Source organism: Bombyx mandarina, chromosome 16 (genome assembly GCF_030267445.1).
Source record: "Bombyx mandarina strain Sakado chromosome 16, ASM3026744v2".
Lineage (NCBI taxonomy): Eukaryota > Metazoa > Arthropoda > Insecta > Lepidoptera > Bombycidae > Bombyx > Bombyx mandarina.
In genome coordinates, this window is record NC_143222.1 from 8968722 (window position 1) to 8994199 (window position 25478).

Sequence of the window (25478 nt, forward strand, 5' to 3'; positions counted from 1 at the left end):
GAAATAGAACCGGCGCGAGAGGGCTTCGCGAACACACTGCGCCGGCTATCTCGGTCGCCGGGCTGCCATCGGCGCTCGACTATTTTCGTTTACTTAGATGTCGAACTTCTCGCGTATGATGCTACGGACCTTCAAAATTTGTCGGAGTCCAGCCAACGACAACAACACGGCGGCGCACAGTGCTTTTTCTTTTCTTTTTTCTTCTTCTTTTTTTATTGCCTTTGTAGGCAGACGAGCGTACGGCCCACCTCATGGTAAGTGGTTACCGTCGCCCATGGACTTCAGCAATGCCAGGACCAGAGCCAAGCCACTGCCTACTACTTAATACTCTCCACAAGCCTCGTTTGAAGAAGGACATGTCATAGTGCTCGGGAAACACCTTTTTTTATTGCTTTGATGGCTGGACGAGTTCACAGCCCACTTGGTATTAAGTGGTTACTTGAGCCCACAGACATCTACAACGTAAATGCGCCACCCACCTTGAGATATAAGTTTTATGATCTCAGTATAGTTACAAAGGCTGTCCCACCCTTCAAATCTGAACGCGTTACTGCTTCACGGCAGAAATAGGCAGGATGGTGGTCACGCACGGATTCACAAGAGGTCCTACCACCAGAAAAAAATGCACTTGTTAAACACCAATATAATCCTTAACATTCAATAAGGGCTGAGCCCTTGCTTGCCCACCTGTCCTGGTGAAACTGGAAAGGCCTCCGGGCCACCGGTAATCGTTCAATCATAAAAAAAGATTCAATAGTATATTTACATTCATCAAATCCTTAAACGCCTATTGTGATAACTGGAGTAAAATTAATTAAATAATAACTAGCCTATATTATTAAAGGTAGGTTGTTGGCATGTATTATCAATTTTCTAGTCGATATAGTATTCGAAAATTCAAATTCAACAATGGTAACACGAGATAAATACTCTAAAATAGTTTTAATTGGATACCTATTTAATATCATTGAAAATAACGGTTTTGGCACGGTTTCTGCATTTTGATCTAGGATACCCAAAATTCGCATTTTGAAATTCTGTCATGTTTTTACATTGACAGTAATTTGGCAAAGAAATTTTCAACGTAGGTAGGTACAGCGTTAATAAAATATATAATGTCGTGTTTACCAAACTAAAATTTTGGCAAATCCTAAGGAATTCGTGCAAGCCGTTTACTTGTTAAGGTTAACACAAATCATTCTCGAAATAGACATTTATTACTTGTTTGCTCTTCAAAAAATGTGACTTAGATTATAAGTTCAACGTATTATTATAATCTAAGGTCGTGGACGCCAAAGTTAAGCGCTATGACACGTCTTTCTTCAAGCGAGGTTTGAGGAGATACCTTTTCCGTAGCGGCGTGTTCGTATCCCTTGTATTGCTGATGAAGATAAAGGACTGTTCAAAATATTTCCATCCATAAAAACAAACAAAGAATAGGCCTGGTGGTTTAAAATACGAAAATCTGGTTTCTCTATGATTAATTAAAACGATCAACATATGTAAATGCTTTCTTCTATACTAATATTATAAAGAGGAAAGATTTGTTTGTTTGTTTGTTTCGAATAGGCTCCGAAACTACTGGACCGATTTGAAAAATTCTTTTGCCATTAGAAGCCGACATTGTCCCTGATGAACATAGGCTATTTTTTTTATTTTTTATTAATTTTTTTTTTTGGTTTCATGTGTGTTTTAATGTTTCCGAAGCGAAGCGAGGGCGGGTCGCTAGTATTAGATAAAGCTAGTTTTCAATAAGTAAAACTACAATTAACTCTAAAAACGTTACGACGTCGAAGTGAAAACAGAACGCAGAAGGCCATATACCAGAACCATATATCTTAAACGTTCGAAATATCGTAAACAAAACGAAAAAAGCAAAAAAAATAGATTTTATTTTCATTACAATCCGTGTTGTATTTACGTGTGCTTGAAAGAAAACTAGTTGCTACAGTTGCAAAAAAAAAAAAAAAACTGTGTGTGCCCACGCTTTGCATAAGTCATTTCCAGATTACCTACAGACCGTAACGCGATCCGATGTTTGTTATTATAAAACTTCGTAACTAGGTCAGGTTTGTATTTGGAACAAGTTTAATATTGCATGATTTTCGGAGCAGAATATCTCGATTTTTTATCAGTTACTTAGATATTTGCTACATCCCTATTATACTTAGTAGCCGAAATCTTAATTTACTTATTCAAATCCCTTTTTCTAATCTGTGTATTGTTACTACTTTTCTGTCAAATCATTAATTCAGTTCTGAATATTCTGAAACTGTGATCTTATACTATCTCAAGATGGGTAGCGGCACTCTCACATCACGTCTCCTGTAAACACTTAACATCAAATAGGTCGCCAAATCGTTTTCCCGTCTTATTTGTCTCATAACAAAAACACGGGAGAAACACATTAACAGCGGTTAAAGTATCGAAATCCTTGATTAAATTGAATTATAATTTTTTTAGTCAAGAAAAAGTTCGGGTTAATCCAATAAGTTTCGTAGCATACTTTATTTAGATTTTGTTTACGTGAATAAAATAGAAGAGACGCTTCATATTTTGGATGTGTGACGATAATTTCACGGACCGAATGGCGCGAGTTTCAAGCTATTTATCTATTAGAAGTAGACCGGAGCAGTGCTCTCGTTTCTTTAGGCAAACTAATCGTGTATCAGCTACTCGATATCAAAAAAAAATCCGGGTTTCTTGTCATAGACGCGAGCTAATGTTTTGGTGAGCGTTATAATGAACGACTAAGAAACAGTAAGCAACAATTTTTTTTTAAATACTTTTCATTATTTTCACACGTAATCTGTAAAAAGAAAGCCACATCTATATATTAATACGTGAAGCAAAAACTTTGTATCCCTTTTTACGAAAATTCCGCGGACGGAGGAGTTTGACATTTTCCACACTTATAGAGAATATAGAGAAGAAGTGAACAATGCTAATATTTGTTTTAAAATAATGCTTAAAAGATACATTAAATCAATAAAGAAAACATTACACACACTACATACCATTTATTTGACGCACACACGCATGCATACTATTTATTGTCAAACTTTTGTTCTTGACGTCTGTGGTCAAATTGAGAATAGATTAAATATTGTTTGTCTTTGTTAATATTTTTTATAGTGTAGTCTTGCCGAAATTTGTGATTATAGAAGTATAAAATACAATCATAATAGTGTACAAACTTACAATTCCAATTAATTATAGTCGAATTTCGACTACTGCGGGACCACTAGTTATAATAAAACGTACCAATCTCGTTTCAAACCCACACAGTGCTATAATAGCAAGATATTAGAAGAAAAATAACGTAATAACACGACACATTAAGAAACCCTTCATTTCTTTTCAGAGAATGTATACTATAAAGGAAGTAGGTTAATTCCAATTAACACAAATTAAAAACGTTCGTTTCCGGTTTCGTAGAAAAATCGCGTTTTCACAAGAACGAATAGATCGTGATACAAACTTAAACTCAGTTGAATTCACGATATATGGATTAAAACAGCTTGTAATTGATTTTTAATCGCAATCGAATGAGATTACGTTTAGATGTCGATTAAAATGTCTTTCGATATACATCACTAGCTGACCCGGCAGACTTCGTAGTGCCTCAATCGATAAATAAAAGACACATCAAGGGGACACATCAAAGGAAAAACAAAATTGTTTGTTTTTATATAATTCCGAGCTTTTTTATATTTTTCTCACCATTTAAACCTTCTCTGGACTTCCACGAATAATTCAAGACCAAAATTAGCCAAATCGGTCCAGCCGTTCCTGAGTTTTAGCGAGACAACAGCCATTCATTTTTATATATACAGATATTCTCCTGTCCTTCTCCCTATTACTTTTTTTTAAGAATCGGCGCAACGTGTTTCTCCTTCCACACTACTCTCACTCCCCTCTTACACATATCGTCTTTCACTTATATTTACATACTGAAGTTAAAAACATTTAAAATACACGCTTTGATAGCAAGTTAAAAAAAATTAAAATAAATGCATTGTCAAATTTCCAAAATATTAGACTAAAATATTAATGTTATGGTATTATTATCAAACCTATGTTATTATATTATTATTTATTATCGAACCTTGATGTGTGTGCGGATTTTAAAGTTAATTGGACGTCTTGAAGTCACTGAAAATTACTATGGAAGACTCCGTTAAATAAATGATAGGTCAAGCTAATAAAAGTGTGTCAAAGTAATTTTTTTTATTTACATTATTTATCATAAGAGAACAAACAAAACTACAGCGCAGATCAATGATTTGTATGAAATGAATATATCAGTTACTTATAGAGCAATTTCACAATAGTCTCTTTTTTAAATTAAAATAATACCACATTTCTATATCTAAATATTCCAAAAATAAATAAATAAATTTTGACCGATTTGCCATAAACTTCATTAACATTCGACAATATATCGAGATCATTAAAATCGACTCCCGATAATCTTATCAGAAATAAACCGCCGTCAAGCCGATCTGCCAATGCGTTCAGTTGATGCAATAGTGAACGGCATCCGAGACATTCGGGAGCACGTGTTAGGCAACGAACGTTAAGAAAACTCTTAGACACGACAGCCACCATATAATATGTATGTACGTTATCTTCTTCTTCTATATATCGAGGCTTGAAAGGCAAACATGACTAAGCGACAATAACTGCTTTGTACATAAATGATAGGCAATAACCATATTCGATGCGCAAAAAATATATTTTGTAGGTCTATTAAAATCATTTCAATCCTAGCCAGATTCTACTACAGCTAGATTCGTTAAAATAAATTTTGTTTTCAGGTATTTCAACTTTAAATTAGTCTACTGTAAAGTTCACGCATTGTCGCTTAGTCACGTTTGCCTTTCAAGCGTCGATATATAAAAATGAATTGCTGTTCGTTAGTATCGCTAAAACTCGAGAACGGCTGGACCGATTTGGCTAATTTTGGTCTTGAATTATTTGTAGAAGTCCAGAGAAGGTTTAAAAGGTAGATACATATGAAAATGCTCGGAATTAAATAAAAATAACAATTTGGTTTTCCTATGATGTGTCCCCCGTCGGACGGATTCTTTTTGTTTGTTTTAAGTTTATTTTATACAAAAGTTTAGGTCTTTTATTTATCGACTGAGGCACTACGAAGTCTGCCGAGTCAGCTAGTTGTTTGTTATAATTCGTCTTCTCGCATTAAAACTGTATAATCTCAAAACTTACTAATTTTACAGGAGAATGTTTTAAAAGTTTAACATGTGATATTTTTATTATTAATCATCTTTGCAAAATTTATTTTTTATTTTTTTCCAGTTACATTATCTGTCTTTTAAAGTAAGATAAAATTATGTTTTAAATTTGTTAATAGTAGTCAAAATATAGGTAAATTTAAAAAAAACTAAGACTAAACTACGCTCTTTTGACAGTATTTATGTGAAAAATATTGGTGATACCAAATGATTCCGCATATTAACTCAACATCGAATATTTTTGGAAATTGTACACTTTTAATGCGAAAAGACGAATATGTGTTGCTTTCAAATTCAAAATAGCCCATCTATGTATAATCTTCTATGATCTACTGACGAATTTCAGCAACAAGCGTTCAATAATATATTTTTTGTCAGAGCATATTTTTGAGCACATGGCAGATGTCTTGAGAGATTGGGCCGAAGATTTCAATAATTAAAATCCTGTCCTTTAAATCAGAATAGATAGGGACTCCGCGGCGATATGAGAACAGGGCAGTGTATTAATTAGAGTTTCGTCTACTTAACGACACCGTTTCTTCTGCAACGGTGAAGTCATAACCGATATTAAGTGTTAATTCCAAAAATATATATCACCACAGGCCAGGCCACTTTAAATATTACTAGCCGACCCGGCAGACTTCGTAGTGCCTCAATCGATAAATAAAAGACCTAAACTTTTGTATAAAATAAACTTAAAACAAACAAAAGGAATCCGTCCGACGGGGGACACATCAAAGGCAAAACAAAATTGTTATTTTTATGTAATTCCGAGCATTTTCATATTTATCTAACTTTTAAACCTTCTCTGGACTTCCACAAATAATTCAAGACCAAAATTAGCCAAATCGGTCCAGCCGTTCTCGAGTTTTAGTGAGACTAACGAACAACAATTCATTTTAATATATGTAGATAGAAGATAGATTGAAGATTATTTCAAATGTTTTCCGTAATAAACAGGTCAACGCCTAACATAGTGTAAATTACAGTCGATGAGCCATTTCCGGATCACTTTGCGAACTCAAAACTAGCGTGTTTCGTGCAAGCAATAAAACAAAATGTACACAAGAATAGTTAGTTACATTAATTTCCAAACGTGATTATTTCTGGACTGGATAAGTAAATCATGGAAATTGGGACGCGACACGGACCGATATAGGGTTGCCAACCACACCAATATATTATGCATTATTAAATATATAAATAAAAAAAAATAAAAAATTTATATGTATAAAAACCGTTTTTAAAACCATCTTCTTCATCAAATCATCATCAAAACTTATGATATAATAATAAAAAAACAGTGCGCGTGGAACTAGGTGCACGTGAAAGAAATGAAACTTTTTTTGCGGTGTGTATTATTATGGTTTTCTTCATTATTCATCCTTAAATCAAATTTCTCTTGTAATAGGGAATGCTGTGTATAAGAGAACGACCTAGCTTGCTTTGTCCTTTCCCTCTCTCCACGGTCGAGTAGTTCGCGAGACGGTCTGTCTATTTTCTCACTCTAGCTCTTCCTAAGTTGTATCTTTTCTCTCTAGGCGTAACGAATCTGTCGCGAGTTAAATTTTATTCTCAACGCGCGTAAAGAAGTTTCACTTCAAAAATGTCGTTGTAATACGTCTGTGTACTATATAGACGCAAAATGCAATTTATATATTTTAATTTTTTTTATATTCCTATCTAAAGTACAATTAGGCTTCGCTAGTTATTTAGACACCTAACTAGTGTTCGTTTTATAACCCATTTCAAATTTCACGTAATTTTAAAATAATAGAGTGAGCTGACGTTTCGTTAAAATGACCTAGAAAGAAAATACCGAAGACAATGTATTATCTAACAGTTACTTCCTTGGCCGAGACATGAATATTAACTCTAGCATTGTAAATTGTACAAAAAATTACATAAGCATTTTGTTTTTTATGTTATTTGAATAATGAAAGAAAATTTTTCATTTAATTTAAAAGAATATATCTAAATATTTATAGTTTTTCAATCAAAAGCTCCAAAATTCTAAGGTCAGAGTAATCCTTCAGAATGCCTTGAACTATTTCGTTTATTTTTAATATCTTTAATATGTAATTCTAAGGAAAAATTCAAAGTTTTTGTAAAAAAATATTATATTTAGGAAACGATAGGAAATTTGTCAAATACTTATTTTTAATAGTTTCAATTAAAACATTAAAATACTTATCTACGTCTTAAAAAGGGAGTGAAAAATTTTAATGTTTTTTTAAGACATAAATTTAATTCTAAGCACTTGCTGAAAGTTTTGTTTTCCCAACAATGGAATGGAATGACAACGATTCAAACAACTAGAGAAGTCCTCTCTTTGGAGTTATTCAAAAATACTGAAAATGAATCCATGGGACTACAGAGTTTGAAAACCTGTATCTAATACCAATTGAAAGGAGCGTTAACTCAAATTTAATTAATACTCACAATTCGAATTTCTTTCATAAATCCATTCATCGATGCGCTTTTGTTTTCTCCCTTCGTACCTACTAAATATCTCCTACCTAATACAAAAAAGACAAAACTGATTTTGAACGAATCGTTCACCGAACATCGAACTAAAAATTCTAGATTAACTACCTAAATACTTTCTTTGAATATTTCTAATGAGAGAGAAAATTAGTCATAAAGCACTAGAGCAGTAGGGAGATGTAAAAACACTGAACACGTATATCAACTTCGTGTCAGTTTCAAGGAGATCCAGTAATCTAGTTCTGTAAACGGTTCGTTCCTCAGTAATGAGCGTATAAATACTATATTACATAGGCGAGCGTTTTTTTTGCTGTTCTAAACTCACTTTTCGAGGAACCTTACGCACCGTGGCGATTACCGTTGAATTGAGATATTGTTACGCCGATAAGAGTGACGCCATCTATCGCCGAATAGTCGAACGAATATCGAAGGATCTAGTAGAACCTAGAACGCTTGAGAAGTACAACGCCATCTATTGTCAGATAGCGGAAACACAGTTGCAAAGATGGCACGAAGTCAGTTAGTAATCGGAACTACTCACAGCGAAACAGCGAACGGACCACCTGAAGCGAAGCGGAAGAAGCGAATTGAAAGTTTTAGTGTTTGTTGAGTGTTTTAAGTATTCTAAGTGTTGAATACAGTTTTTAGGTTGTACTCCGCTAGAATTTTTATTTATCCTAAACCCCAGCGCGTAACAATATTTACCACAACTTTTAAGTTATAGTTTTTTTTAGGTAGGAATAAGTACTGGTGGCCCGGACGTCTAGTCTGTTCCAGATTCACGAGGCCAGATGAGCGAGCACGGACTCAACCAAAAGGGGTGGGATTTGCTAACAGCTGCCCGAGCGCCTATGCAGGAGACCTAACAGCTCAAGAGCAGCTGCTTCGCGAATGCATCTACTACCGGATCGGAACCGGGAACCGCCCAGAAGATACAGCGATAAACTCCGCCGGCTGATGTATGGATTAGGTTTCACATCGAACTTTTTAGCGAATTCGACGAGTATGGTTACCAGGGCACCTAAGTTTGCCCCTAGTGCTAGGGCTGCAGGCGTCTAATAACCTGTTATTGGATCGATCGTAAGTAAATTCATCATAAGTTAAACATCTTAATTGATTTCAAGGATGCTGTTATAATTGCCCTTAATTAAACGAAAATCCAAACAGGTTGCAGAGACAAGAAACACAAAAATGCAAATGCAAATATGAATTCCACCACTGAACTTGAGTCACGAGATCAAAGTCACATGGGATGTATAATGACTCTTCTAACCCTTTAATCTGGTACGCATGACTGCTTTGCTAGCAATATATATCTATTAATCAAATATACGTTGAGGTAGGTAAGTTCGTCAAGTATCTGTTTAATAACGCAAAATTTATAAACACTCCACAGCTAATGTTTTGATGGTGTTCGGCGTCTTATTATATTTCACAATTGAATGCGATTTGTGTAAATCCTCATAAAGATATTGTTATGAACGAAACGAGGCAATTTACATAACACGATATGGTATTTTCGTGAAAATGTACTTAAGGTAGGTAGGTGGTAGGTCCTCTTGTGAGTCCGGACGGGTAGGTACCACCACCCCGCCTATTTCTGCCGTGAAACAGTAACGCGTTTCGGTTTGAAGGGTGGGGCAGTCGTTGTAACTATACTGAGACCTTAGAACTTATATCTCAAGGTGGGTGGCGCATTTACGTTGTAGATGTCTATGGGCTCCAGTAACCACTTAACACCAGGTGCGCTGTGAGCTCGTCCATCCATCTAAGCAAAAAAAAAACACTGGCCCTAGCAAAAGCAGTGCTTCGCAGAATCTACCACCGGATCGGAAACGCGACCCACTGAGAAGATCCGACGAGAAACTCAGTGGGCTGTGTCTATGGGTTAATTCTCCATAAAAAAAAGCAAAAAAATAACGCTATAGTAAGCTATGGTTTATTTTAAACATCTTCCTAATCAGATAATTGAATTCGTTTGTAAAGTTTAAATCGCGTTCACAGTGTATGATTAGAGCATGCAAATAAAGGATTCCAAAGCGGATTATTTTTTCGCTGCAATTGAACCCTCAAACAAAACCCACTGAGTTCTCACCGGATTTTAAGTGGGTCGCGATTCCGATCCGCTGACAGATGTAGCGGAGCACTGCTCTTGCCAGGGTAAATATTGAGATAGGTAAATACAAGCAAACCCTCTCAAGCTGAATCCCGTCAGCTCGCTCACACACCAAGGCGAAGCCAGAATAACTCCTTATGACTGTTAGCAGATAAGGAGGCAAACAAAATACGTCTCGTAAGCACTCTCGGGTCATACTACCTTCCTCTCTGTTAGATCTATTCTGGCCATAAACGCAAATACGAACAAAAGATAATTAGCCACATAGTAAAGAAAAAATTGCACAAAAACAAAACGATTGTTGTAATCGCTATAAAATAATAAAGATACCATTACATTAATTCTCAAATTCGTCTTCAAACAACTGCTGGTTTTGCTACTGGTTCATTATTATAATTTTTTTGTAAAGAGTCGTAGTTTTCGTAATGACCCAGCGAGCCGGACGCTACTCTTGTGCGACAATCACTTTGTTCTAATTACTAGAGGTCCCGCAGTAGTCGACATTCGACTATAATGAATTGGAATTGTAAGTTTGTACACTATTATGATTGTATTTTATACTTCTATAATCACAAATTTCGCCAAGGCTACCCTATAAAAAAATATTAATAAAGACACAATATTTAATCTATTCTCAGTTTAACCACAGACGTCAAGAACAAAAGTTTGACAATAAATAGTATGCATGCGTGTGTGCGTCAAATACATTGTATGTAGTGTGTGTAATGTTTTCTTTATTGATTTAATGTATCTTTTATGCATTATTTTTAAAAAATATTAGCATTGTGCACTTCTTCTCTATATTCTCTATAAGTGTGAAAAATTTCATACTCCTCCGTCCGCGCAATTTTCTTAAAAAGGGATACAAAGTTTTTGCTTCACGTATTAATATATAGATAAACCTTTTATATTTATTGAAATACGAAACCTGTTTTCTTCACACACTGGTACATCGACTCTTGTATCATGAAAATAATGAATTGAGGAATGGGCTGTTATAAAAAAAAATGGTTTAAAAAACTAACAAAATATGCTTTTATAAGCTTGGGGTGCATGGTATCAGTAGTTATAAATATTTTATGAACAGTTATGAGTAGAAGGGTTATTTTGATAATATCTTGAAAAGCATCCCACGCTTTTTTTACAATAAAATCATTTTTCTTACACTATTTTTAATTCAAATTTATTAAGATATATTTTCTATTTATTAGTTTAATTTTCTTTAAAAGCGTTTTTGATAGTTTTTTTAAACTATTATTTATTTTCATGAATTTCAATTTTGAATTTAAAATTTTTCAATTTTTTTTTCAATTTTGTTATTAAATATTGATATTTTATGGATCCTTAATAAGTAAACCAAATTTCGAGTTAATCCGACGTTTTGATAGGGGTCAAAATCATGTTCAATGTTTCCGTTACATACAAACATACATACGTCTGAAACTAATAAAAGCGTTGTGTGTGTAAAAGCGTGTTGATAATTATTGTGTCAGGTGTAAATAATATGCCAACAAAGAATATATTACTTATTTTTTGTGATTAGTTAGATACGAATGTGGCCTTTGCAATACGTCTCATTGCAATACAATTGCACTTTTTTTTCCTACTTATTCGCTGGTAGCCTAAGAGGCTATTCCAGCTACGCCCGGACGGTTAGGTGAGCTCACGGGTTCAACTTGAGAGAATTTGCTAACACTAGCCCTAGCTAGAGTAATGCTTTGCAGAGTGTACTACCGGATTAGAACTGCGACCCACTAAGAAGATCCGGCGAGAAACTCAGTGGGCGGGCAAATGCAGTATTTCAAGGGTTCTCAAACTAAATCTTGCTTAGAGAAACCAGGGATACCCGTGGGCGGAACACATCGGTATCACAATTAACGTTTGAAATCGTAGAGTAAACAAATACTTATCTCCATGTACTGTCTCTTACTGAAATGGTAGGTCAGGTTTTTATTCAAGCACATAATAATATCATCACATAGTAATATCATCAGTACCAATTTCTGTTGGCATTTTTTCTGATAACTAAATTGTTTTCTTTTATAATAAGCTAGTGAAATCCGGTCACGCTTCGCTGTGGCTCGCTGATTGCATGAAAAATATCGATATCAAGACACTACCGCGTGGGTCTGCACTATCCGACATGTTTCTAACGCGGTACATTAATTTTTTGTAACCCGTAGGGTTGGACAGCTGTAAATATCAAACTTCAAGTACATCTCTCAAGATGGACGGTAGCCCATTAGTGCTTCACGGCAGAAATAGGCAGGGTGGTGGTACCCACCCGCGCGGACTCACAAGAGGTCCTACCACCAGTAATAAGTATCTATGGAATTCGGTAACTAGTCAACGCCAGAATGTTCCGAAAGCTACGATAGTACGCGTTTGAAGTCGTCGTGGTCTAACGGATAAGACGTCCGGTGCATTCGCGTTGAGCGCGATGCACCGGTGTTCGAATCTCAGGCGGGTACCAATTTTTCTAATGAAATACGTACTAAACAAATGTTCACGATTGACTTCCACGGTGAAAGAATAACATCGAGTAATAAAAATGAAACCCGCAAAATTATAATTTGCGTAATTACTGGTGGTAGGACCTCTTGTGAGTCCGCGCGGGTGGGTACCACCACCCTGCCTATTTTTGCCGTGAAGCAGTAATGCGTTTCGGTTTGAAGGGTGGGGCAGCCGTTGTAACTAAACTTGAGACCTTAGAACTCATATCTCAAGGTGGGTGGCGCATTTACGTTGTGGATGTCTATGGGCTCCAGTAACCACTTAACATTAGATGGGCTGTGAGCTCGTCCACCCATCTAAGCAAGAAAAAAAAACGCATTATTTACGCATATTTATATCTGTTAAAAACCGCTATACAAATATGAACTGGATTCTTATTAAAATTCATATTAGTGGGTTTTTGGAAAGCAAACAACTGGCGTGGGCATCTTGACCTTTTGAGGTTAATAGTTACATACGTACGTATTTAGGACGATGAGTTTCGTTGGGTCATTTGGTTGTTGAATTAACCAATTTAAGTTGATGTCTCATTCAAATAATTGTTATTTTGTTTATTTAGAAGGCATCTGTCTTAAGTATAGTATTTCAGCCTCCTTTGATGAGAACATATAATTAAGTTAAGATAACTTACTACTTGATGTTAGACCCAGTGTTCGAAATGTGGAAAGAATTCGACATCTGTAAACATTTAGCATATAGCTACTGTTTCAAAAATATTCAGAATATAGTGCGTAATAGAAGTCACTTTCTTTCTATACAAACATATTTGTAATTCGAAGTCGAAAATTCCATTTTATTTAAGTAATGAAATTCTAATCTATTTAAGTAGTGAAATATTTCAACGTAATTGTCACTAAATTCACGAGGCCCGATTAATTAGGAAATTAGCACACGCACTGTGAACCGATGTTAATACATTAACTAAATTACTTTCGCCTTCCAATCAGGACAAAAAAATCTGTTAAAATTTTTTAATCTTGCTCTTGGTTTTTTTTTAAAACTAAACAGTTCTTCCTTTATCATTTCATGTATGAAAAATATCCAATTCTCTTTCCACACCTGATCGAAATTAGAAGATTCTGTAATGCTGTTTGAAATGAAACAAAAATATAGAGAGCATTAACGTACCTTATTCTCGAGTCGTTCGGTTTCGCTCTTGTAATGTGTCCTTTCGTTTTCGACTTTGTCCAATTTAGAACGAAGCGTCTCCAACTCGTCCTGGAAACAAAAACAATATTACAATACGTCATCTTACTGTTCTTCACGGTGTAAAAGATATTAGTGTTCTTCAACGTGGGTATGTTGTATGTAGTATATATCATTAACGTGGCAGACAGCTTTAACGACTTCATAGTTTTTAATGATATGTTTTTAATTTATTATCAAGTTATCAGCAGCGTATTGTAAGACCAAAATTGTAAGACGTAGGTGCCAACACGAGACCTATGCCTGCAGCGGAACATTCATACATCTATTCGGGTTCTGGTAGCCAATTAAGGTCAGATAGACCTTTTTTTTTTCCTACCTAAGCTGGTAGCCTGGAGCGGCTATTCCAGCGTAACCGTAACTAGTAGGTGAGCTCACGGGGCTCAAACCTGACGACGATGCTAACACGAACCCTAGCAAGAGTCGTGCTTCACAGAATCTACCACCGGATCGAAAACGCGACTCACTGAGAAGATCCGGCGAGAAACTTACACCCGTATCTTTAGTCGTTTACACGAGCTTAACTCGACTCGACTCAACCTCCAACGCGCGTTTTGGTATGATTAGTCGTAAAAATAAACTCCACTCAAACGTCCTTGGAAATTTTTCCTAACCGGAGTGAAGTAAGCGAACTGTCAAGTCAAGGTACGTCGCGACGTACCTTGAACGTTCCTCAAGGCTGGTTTTCTATCAATATCCAAATAGTATGTGGACCGCAAATGGAAATACGCAATTTAGATTTTCAAATGCCATAGAGATAAAATATCATATCACATTCGTTTTCCTGTATTTTTATAACAATCCTGTATTTAAAACAATATGGAGAGTATTAAGCGGTAGGCAGCGGCTTGGCTCTGCCCTTGGCATTGCTGATGTCCATGGGCGACGGTAACCACTCACCATCAGGTGGGCCGTATGCTCGTCTGCCTACAAAGGCAATAAAAAAAAAAACACTTCGATTAAACACATTGTTAAAATTGACCGAAAAAAGCCTTTATATACATTTTTAAAGCTTTATTTAACGCTTATTTAACGTTACCAATAAGATAATGTTTCTCCGTTGCTGCAACATTCTGGAAATGCAATTCGTACGAGATACTCCTCGGAGCGAATAGTCATGTTGTTACAATATCTCATCATATTCAATTAAACGCTCAGCCATTTTAATGTTATATTGCGTTATTTTCCGAGTGTCTACAGTTTCGATACGAAATGAATGTACCGCAGATTCCTCATAAATGTGGAAATATAAATAATAGATTATAGAATTGAAAGATGCACTTTCTGTTAGTTGAATGTGTTCTGTGATGCTGTTCTATGACAGATTTGACGTTGTAAGTTCCCCTGAGTTAGGTATAAAAAATATATCGAGTTCTCCTGTATCTTTACGGGTCACGGCTTGGGCCTTGAGACAATACCTTCTGCCCGGGCTCAATTGATCTCTAGGCTTTCTCGGCATGTGGAATGCGTCACGATTTTGCGTGTCATGCTTGCCTTGCTACTTGGTATTTTTTTATTTTTTTTATTGCCCTTGTAGGCAGACGAGCATACGGCCCACCTGATGGTGAGTGGTTACCGTCGCCCGTGGACTTCAGCAATCCCAGGGCCTGAGCCAAGCCGCTGCCTACCGCTTAATGCTCCCCACAAGCCTCGTTTGAAGAAGGAAATGTCATAGAGCTCGGAAAACACCGTGGAGGGGAGCTCATTCCATAGCCGGATGGTATGTGGCAAAAAAGACCTCTGGAAACGCACTGTGGATGACCGCAGTGGCTCCAGGTTGTATGGATGAACTCTACTCCGGTGGCGGGCGGTGCGATGGTAAAAGCGAGATGCCGGTATCATCTCGAACAATTCCTCAGAGCACTCCCCATGGAACATACGGTACAAAATACAGAGGGAACCGAAGTCCCTCCGCAGACCCAGAGGTTCCAAACGAGGTATTAAAATATATTTAAAAAAGTTAATAAAATCGTATATAATTTCCGAAACCACATGAACGTGTGTAAGTAGCTTTCTATTATATTATGTTTCGGTCTATTTACCGATCGGTTCCGCTCATTTACGTCACGAACAATCGCACTATAAAAGCCCTCAATACCGAAGCGACATTATGTTGACGACATTTAAAAAAAATACTCGAAAAATATACTATTTTCTTCGGTCTTCGCGAGTCGTAAACATATTTAAAAGTATTTTTACGATTTAATCTCGCGCGTGTTTTTTTCATTATCATTATATACCTAATTTGCAACGCTTCGAATGACGACGAATATAATGACAATGATATTGAATTGCGATCTAGTGAAAATCGCATTAACCTTGCCAGAACAAAAGAAAGGTAGAGGCCGCCTGCCATCGACCTGGTGGTCAAACATCGAAAGAGACCTTAAGAAAGCCCAATTGCCAAAACCGACAACCCAGGACAGATCAGCCTGGCGCCGTAGAGTAAGGAGACCCGACCCCAGATAACGGGAACAGGGACGGATAGTAGTAGTAGTAGTAGTAGTATTGAATTGCGATATCGAGCCGTTTAAATTAGGCAAAAAGATATATAAGATTTATTTAAAGAAACAACACATGATTTAGGTCAGTGGCGAGGACGATTTAGATTTTGATATTTTAATTTGTTTGTTGTTTGCGATGCTCATGTCTTTCTCATATAATAAAACCCCCTTCGCTAAAGCGCCACGACATGAGAATCCTCTCATCGTGGCCGCCGGAAGCTATATAGCCGATCCTGCGGACCAAATGGTAAACAGTCGACGTCGCCCAAAACACGTCATTTCGGATCCTCCCGATCCATTAACGGTGCTTTAAGGTACCTCAAGCACCGGTCATCGTTCGCGTCGAACCCGTCACTTGCAACGAAGAGCTCGGCGAGTAAATTAACCCACAGACACAACCCACTGAGTTTCTCGCCGGATCTTCTCAGTGGGTCGTGTTTCCGATCCGACGATAGATTTTGCGAAGCACCCCTCTTGCTAGGGTTCGTGTTAGTAACATCGTCAGGTTTGAGCCCCGTGTGCTCACCTACTAGACGATCAGCTTAGGCAGGAAAAAAAAAAACATTCACACACAAACTTCCGATACGGTTCGTTAAACATTCGTCTAACTTGCAAACGAATGATTGCATTTATTAACGATAAAAAGCCAACGAACGTTTTATTTAGAATGTTTGAGCATTAATTAGTTCTCACGAAAGCGACGATGCTCGCCCGAACGTTCCGGGAAAAACATATTATATGATAAAAAGTTAATAACAAACGTTTTAGTAAACATTTAATTGGAGTTACAAAGCAACGGCTGCAATATCTATGAATTGATTATAACAATCTGTCATTCCACAATTAATTAATAAAATTTAATTATATACTCGTTTATACATTTATCTATATACGTGAATAAATAACTTTGTGTACCACTTTTTACGAAAATTGCGCGGACGGAAGAGTATGAAATTTCCCACACTTAAAGAGAATATAGAGTAGGAGTGCAGAGTACTAATATTTTTCAAAAAATATGCATAAAAATACATACACATACTACCATGTATTTGACACACACACACGCGCGCGTATATACACTTTTGCTTATTATTAAAGTCTGTGGTAAAGAATAGATTAATATTGTTGGTATTTAATATTATTTGGCTATAGTGTAGCCTTGGCGAAATATGTAATTAAGGAAGTAAAGTTTTTGACAATAGAACCTTAACAATGTTCAAACTTATAATTTAAATTAGTAATTATAGTCGAATTTCGGCTTCTGTGGGGGCACTAGTAATCTAGAAAACCGACGTACGTAAAACGTGACTCGCTGGTTATCGTCAATGGCTATGAGTTGAAGATCGCGTATTATATTTTTATAATTCAACCTCAAGCGCCTGCAAAATGTTCAGATCACACTTTGAGAGACGCTGTCCGACTTTTCAAACTAAAACGTATGACTGCTTTGCGACTGAAATAGACATGGTGATGCCCACCTGTGCAATCTCGTGACAAGGCCTAATACTTAAAGCCTTTAAGCCCTTAAGCACTTAAGCCCTTACTTTTAAATTAATGAAAGCTGAAGGAGCATTGACCTTTATTTTTTCCTTCATTGAAAAACTATTTCGAGAAACGGCGTAAGTGATTACAGAAAATCAATTTGAAATGTAAAATAATCTTTAATTGCCTATATTATTAATCAAACATATCGGACATTTATTTGTCTCTGTTGTTATCTTGTTGTTATATGGAGTCATTATTCAAACTATTATTGGAATTGGCCAAAACAAATTATTATTGGTATTGTTCAAACAGATACTTTTTAGCCTATATTTTTATATACTCTGTGTACGACTCAAATGTCAATTTTGTTAGAGGACTTTTTGGCGGGAACGCAAGGAGTAAGTTCTGTGATTTGTTTTATTCTGTCTATTTAGTGTTTCTTCACGTTTAAATGTGTTATAACGACGGTTTATTAATTGTTTAATATCTGTGAAAGTGCAGAAATGTGGGAAAATGAAACAAAGCCGCTGGACGTGACTTCTCGGGATCCACCATAAAGTCAACTGAAAAAATCTCAGTAAATGACCACCATTTTGCTGAGATTATATTTCATTCATGATATTTCACGCGTGAATTGTTTTATTTTGTTCAGTGTTTCTTCAGATTTAAATGTGTAATAAAGGTTGTTTATTAGCTGTTTAGCATGTAGAAATTTTCTTTAGAAATAATAGTATTAAGCCAATGACATTAATGGAAGGACGAAAAGAGTTCTATTTATGACAAAATAAAAAAAAATTTAGGCAACGGCTCCACTTTATGCCACTGATGACATAAACACCTTGAAAAGTGACGAAATTTTCAATTGATTTCAAAAAAACTGTTTTTTTTTAAATATTTTTTCTCTTACTTTAAGGTGCATTTTTACAAAAAAAATTTTGAATAAAATCTCAATTAATTAAATGTTAGTCAACACCCATTACTAACATTAACATTAGTAACAGCGGTGCTTACGGATAACAAACTCTTAAGGGCTTGCTTGACTTCTCCTCGAAAATAAGGCAATAAAAATGAGAAAGTTTGTACAACATTTTTTATTGCTTATGGCTTTAATTGATTAAGGCAAACGACTTCTTATGGTTACCATTACGCATAATTGTTATTAAATAGCTCTCACTCGTGACTTCGTTCGTTCGAAATGAATATATCACACAGTTTCAATATGAGAAACTCCAGCGGCTTGCCTTTCTCTCTTTCATACCTCGCAATCCTAGCCACTTATGGTTACCATAGTTCTCCTGCGAATATCCTCATTCCTAATTCGATTGCGTTGGGACATTTCAAGCACAATCCTCTGCATTACTCTTTGGGTTAATATTGAGCCTTCTGATAAGGCCAATTCTAAACGACTACGTCGCACTGTCTAAGCCTCAACATTAAAATATAGTGGTCCTTGTGTCTTTAGAAATCGAAACGCATTAATGATTCGCACTAGAAATAAGGTAGTTTGACGTCACTAGTGTAGCAGGCTCACAGGACCGGTAAACAAAACGCCCAACACTCGTATTAATCTATATATTAATACGTGAAGCAAAAACTTTGTATCCCTTTTCACGAAAATTGCACGGACGGAGGAGTATGAAATTTTCCACACTTATAGTAGAGTATAGAGAAGAAGTTTGGAACCTCTGGGTCTGCGGAGGGACTTCGGTTCCCTCTGTATTTTGTACCGTATGTTCCATGGGGAGTGCTCTGAGGAATTGTTCGAGATGATACCGGCATCTCGTTTTTACCATCGCACCGCCCGCCACCGGAGTAGAGTTCATCCGTACTACCTGGAGCCACTGCGGTCATCCACAGTGCGTTTCCAGAGATCTTTTTTGCCACGTACCATCCGGCTATGGAATGAGCTCCCCTCCACGGTGTTTCCCGAACGCTATGACATGTCCTTCTTCAAACGAGGCTTGTGGAGAGTATTAAGCGGTAGGCAGCGGCTTGGTTCTGCCCCTGGCATTGCTGAAGTCCATGGGCAACGGTAACCACTCACCATCAGGTGGGCCGTATGCTCGTCTGCCTACAAGGGCAATAAAAAAAAAAAAAAAAAGTGCACAATGCTAATATTTTTTTTAAATAATGCATAAAAGATACATTAAATCAATAAAGAAAACATCACACACACTACATACCATGTATTTGACGCGCACACGCATGCATACTATTTATTGTCAAACTTTTGTTCTTGACGTCTGTGGTCAAATTGAGAATAGATTAAATATTGTTTCCCTTTGTTAATATTTTTTATAGTGTAGTCTTGGCGAAATTTGTGATTATAGAAGTATAAAATACAATCATAATAGTGTACAAACTTACAATTCCAATTAATTATAGTCGAAATTCGACTACTGCGGGACCTCTAGTAAGTATAAATGTGTGAAGTATCCCGTGAACAAAGAACCAGCCCTATTCGACTACGCAATCTCGCGGAAATCACAAACGATTAGTGATCGAACTCAAATAACCGGACAGCGGCTAGTGTTGTGCAATCGACGAGTGCAGAAACCGACTATTAGGCCGATAAAGACGACGGACTTTTCTGATAGACATCGGCATATATTACTAATGAACTAGCGACCCGCCGCCATGCCTTACAGGTGAATCGGAATATTGTGTTGACAGTAAATTACAGTAATTATACATATAAGTATTGATTATAGCATTTCAATATGATATCCTTTAAAAGTAAAGGATATCAAGGACAGATTTTTAAAAGATTAAGAAAGCTTCATATTTTAAAAATCTTTCCAAAGACGTTTATAGCACACTAGCGGCACGCACCGGCTTCGCTCAGGACTTTAACAAAAATTTCAACGGTAATTGAGTTTTTATTTTTTAAAATAAAATAACACTTATTGTGGCATAGCTATAATAATTAGACATATGGTGTCGCGAAACTTTGTAAATAATAATGTGTTCTACGAAGTCGTAGTACCTACATTATTCTATTCTATCATCAATAGTTTTCGCGAGGCACGCGATGTAAAGAATATTTTAGGTAATTTTTTTACACCTTGGCTTACATTATTGGAGTTTTAGTAAGGATCCCTAATTTTTTTCAAAAAACATTATAGCTTATGTCACTCGGGAATAGTGTAGCTTCCAAACAGTGAAAGAATTTTTCAAATCGGTTCAATAGTTTCGGAGCCTATTCAATACAAATAAACAAACAAATCTTTCCTCTTTATAATATTACTAGCGACCCGCCCTCGCTTCGCTTCGGAAACATTAAAACACACATGAAACCAAAAAAATAAATAAAAAATAAATAAAAAAAAGTAGCCTATGTTCATCAGGGACAATGTCGGCTTCTAATGGAAAAAGAATTTTTCAAATCGGTCCAGTAGTTTCGGAGCCTATTCGAAACAAACAAACAAACAAATCTTTCCTCTTTATAATATTAGTATAGAGTATAGATAAGTATAAGTATAGAAAAGGAATCAGCTAACCAAACTTTCAGTTTATAGCCCCGACGATTAAAGCATCACGCTGACGAATCAATCAGACAGGAATAATTATACATACATATCTATAACCGAGAGTTATTTGACGACACAGAGTTTTCTCGGTAATTGGAATAATCAACAGTTGAATCACACATTACACGAACACGCCAAATTAACGATAGGTTTCTAAGACATTTGAAACAACAAGTTGATAATGACTGTCGACCGTATGACCCGTATCGAGTATTGCCAGCGTTAAGCTTCTCTGGAAAATTGGTATCTTTCGAGGTACCTAATAAGGACGTGCACACGTAATATATTAGATGGGTGGATGAGCTCACAGCCCACCTGGTGTTAAGTGGTTACTGGAGCCCATAGACATCTACAACGTAAACGCGCCACCCACCTCGAGATATAAGTTCTAAGGTCTCAGTATAGTTACAACGGCTACCCCACCCTTCGAACCGAAACACATTACTGCTTCACGGCGGAAATAGGCGGGGTGGTGGTACCTACCCGTGCGGACTCCCAAGAGGTCCTACCACCAGTGATTACGCAAATTATAATTTTGAGGGTTTGATTTTTATTACATGATGTTATTCCTTCACCGTGGAAGTCAATCGTGAACATTTGTTGAGTACGTATTGGTACCCGCCTGCGGGATTCGAACACCGGTGCATCGCTACACACGAATGCACCGGACGTCTTATCCTTTAGGCCACGACGACTACAATAATAAGACGATAAATTCGATTTTTCCAACAACAAAAAAGCTACTTTTATAAATTTACTAGTTGTGATCTGAGCTCATACAGATATACCTATCTACGGGTATGCCATGCCCACTTTCACCGTCAGACAGTCATGCGTTCCGATTTGAAGGGTGACATTGAATTCTGCTCATGTCCCAGTTTTAGTTGTGACTACACTAACCATTTCTCAAACAGCTCATACAGTGAGCCAGCAATAAAAAAAACATCTCTATAAATTAAAATCGATTATGAAATGTTAGAAAATAAATAAATCAATGTTTTATATAAATATAAAAAACGTATTTGTTGGAAGTCAGTTTGTTTTACGCTGCGGGTGGCAGCACTGTGGGATCTCAACTTTTTATATTATTCATTACTTTCATTAAAGACATATCGTCGCGGGTATCACACAGTAGGTACGCTGTGTGGAACATGTCATGTATTATCTCCTTTGTTAGTGTGAGACAAACTGTTTAATATAAATTGAATGGTAGGCTGTTTTAGATATTCAGTTTTTTTCTTTTTTATAAACGTAGGTACAATGAAGGTGTTTCACGATAGAGTTTCGATTGAAATGTCACCGAAAAAGGAAACCGACTTAAGCAGAATGAGGCATTTTAAATGAAAAATAATCATCGAAATCACTTCATTTAAAAAAAAAGTGTACACATAAAAAAAAGTTGAATTGAAAATTCCCCCTTTTTTTCAAGTCGGTCAAAAAGTTTTTAATTTTTTTTACGAAACATGTACATATTACTGGTGCTCCACGGATGACTAAGATGTTTGTTTGTTATTATTCGATATTTGAATATCGTGCCAACTAAGTACCGTTAAGTACCAACTACAGTTAAGGTACTAAAAACGTAAACAATATAATAAGCCTATAATAAAACTAAAACCATGAAATGCGATATCCAAGCGATAAATAGTCTTGATTAAGAACATATTCGCATTCGCATTCGGCTTCGGGAATCATAACAACCTGAATCAACGATAACAAAACCCAAGCGTTGAAGTAAACAAATCTAAACCCGTTTTTATACAGAAATTCAATTAAGATAGTCACGTTCCTGTTTTGTTATTATGTTATGAATCCGCTTTGAATGCAAATGAGTGATTTTTAGTGGAAGCGATGTTATATTCAGTTTGTGTTCATAATGGATGGAAAGGGCCGTTCGCCGTCTACATGTGAAAGCTGCACATGTTACTTCATAGTAAAAGTACTACTTGTATGTACTAGCTATTACCTACGGGCGAGTAAATAACAAGTATTATTTATAGGTTACATCACTCTGTTTTTAAAGGAACAACTGTTTAATATATCTGTCCTTCTCTGTCTGGAATTAAAAGTTTATTTAATGAAATTTTAATTTTGATTTTTTTTGTTTTGTAAATATCTATGTATTTAGTAAACATTTCGACAGGAAAAATGAAGACACATCAACACATCAGCTCAGTTAATTTCAACTTTAATGAAATATTCCGATACTAACTCGAAAAACGTCACAGCCAAACAATAGCTTCATATTTTTATTTATAATGTTTTTTTTTGTTGCTTAGATGGATAGACGAGCTCACAGACCTGGTTGTCAAGTGGTTACTGGAGCCCATAGACATCTACGACGTAAATGCGCCACCCACCTTGAGATATAAGTTCTAAGGTCTCAAGTATAGTTACATAGTCACATAAATAACTTTGTTTATCAAAATTATAACAACGTACCGAAATAAAATATTGTCAAACACAGAAATATCATATACTCGTATATATTTTAAAAGTCTTTAGTGGTGATTAGCTGTAAGCTTTGATAGAGGTCGATCGTTAAGAATTTGATTTACAGCTGCCACTAAACAAACAGGAAACGATTTTATTTATTAATATTACATTTAGTGCATAAAATCGGGGCGAGTGAGATAACCCATGACCGAATCAAACTGATTGTTATTCTATCTTTTTTATAAACATTCATTGTTGCGCAAGATCTCTTTGCGTTTTGGATGTCACAATACTTTTTTTTAAGATTGAACGATTACTGGTGGCCCGAAGGCCTTTGCAGTTTCACCAGGACAGGGGGGTGAGCAAAGGCTCAGCCAAGAGGGGTGGGATTTGCTAACAGCTGTCCGAGCGCCTCCGAAAGAGACCTAACAACTCAAGAGCAGCTTGCTTCGCGAATGAATCTACTACCGGATCGGAATCGCGACCCGCTGAGAAGATCTGGCGAGAAACTCAGCGAGCTGATGCATGGGTTAGGTTGCACTTCTCGTCGAACTCTTTGTCGAGTTCGACGAGTACGGTTACCGGGGTCTCGGGGTATGTGATAAATAGTCACCGCCAGACCACTGCTTGTCGATAAAGTGATATATTCCAAGATCCGTTAGATACCATGATACTGTTGTAAACACACATTGAAGTTGGTACTGATCCCAACAACTTCATTATACTGTCGAAACACATACTATAATTATAGTGACCTTAAATATATGGGACATCATAGGAAACACTTATAGCAACAAAGACAAGATACATAATTCGGCTTCTTTAAACCGGTGATATTTTTCAATGACAGTAACTCTTAAAGATAGAGACGTTGGTAGGCGAACATGGCTAACGAGTGACCAGCGGAAAGTTGAAAAGCGAAGAAGTTGTCGACGAAATCATGAACACCGAAACTATCCAACAAATCAAATCAAATTTTTTTATTCAACATAAATGAAAGTACATACTTGATGAACGTCACAAAGAAACTACCGCCAATTCACAAAAACTAGCCTCTGTCCTGAGAAGAATTGGCAAGAAACTCAGCGGGCATGTCTCTTTTTTTTTAAATGTTAGAATTTTTCTTAAATATTAATTTTTACAATGAGTATTATAACGTATGAACGCAATATTGAAATGCCCGGAGCGCGCAACTCATTTCCACTTTTTGCAATCATCACCAAAGAACCATCATCATCAACCGCTTCAAACATGTACCTGTGCTTGTTTAAGTCGATGTTCAGTCCTGTGCACGGCGAGCAGGGGCGTGACTCGCACGAGCAGCCTCCACCAAGGCCAGTCCCGCACCGTGAGGAAGGCCCGCACGTTGCGTTGGATGCACCGCGCGGCCGTGTGCTGCGTCCGCAAGCGTTGGGCCTTGCGACGGGCGAGCAGCCCGCGTGCCCTCGCCTGTAGGCGAACGAGCACGCGGGCAAGCGCGGCGTCTCGACGCGCGTCCAAGCCGCCGACGACGCCGCCCCTGAACATAATCTGAAACAAAATGGAAAATCATCATCGCGATGTCCTTTTCAAAGTAAATACTAATGATTAAAAAACAAGATATTAGTATGGATTAATTTTTAAGTATTTCTATTATCTATACATATAAATACACTTTGTGTGGTCTGTTTCTTATGTTGAAATAACCACATCTTCAAGCCGAAACGCATTTCTGCTTAACGGCAGAAATAGGCGGGGTGGTGGTGCCTACCCGTGCGGACTCACAAGAGATCCTACCACCAGTAGGTTAAGTAAGTAAAACGTTATACGTGCAATGTATTGTGTTGCATGGTTTTGTTCAAAAATCGTTTTTCAAAAATATGTGAAAATAAGCTAAGCACTAAAACATTTAAACCATATCAAAACACTATACATTTTTTTGTTTGCCCGAAACTGTAACGAA

General features: G+C 36.6%; 1 protein-coding gene across 2 annotated transcripts in view; it reads right to left on the reverse strand.

Moving 5' to 3' along the window:
- Mhcl (Myosin heavy chain-like) overlaps window positions 1-25478 on the reverse strand; it is a 303019-nt gene that overhangs the window by 25479 nt on the left and 252062 nt on the right. For both annotated transcript variants that reach the window (XM_089733603.1, XM_089733604.1), the window contains 2 exons: window positions 24794-25066; window positions 13504-13593 (listed from right to left, as the gene is read on the reverse strand). In XM_089733603.1, the coding sequence (XP_089589729.1) occupies window positions 13504-13593; window positions 24794-25066 (363 nt within the window). The remainder of the gene's footprint in view (window positions 1-13503; window positions 13594-24793; window positions 25067-25478) is intronic.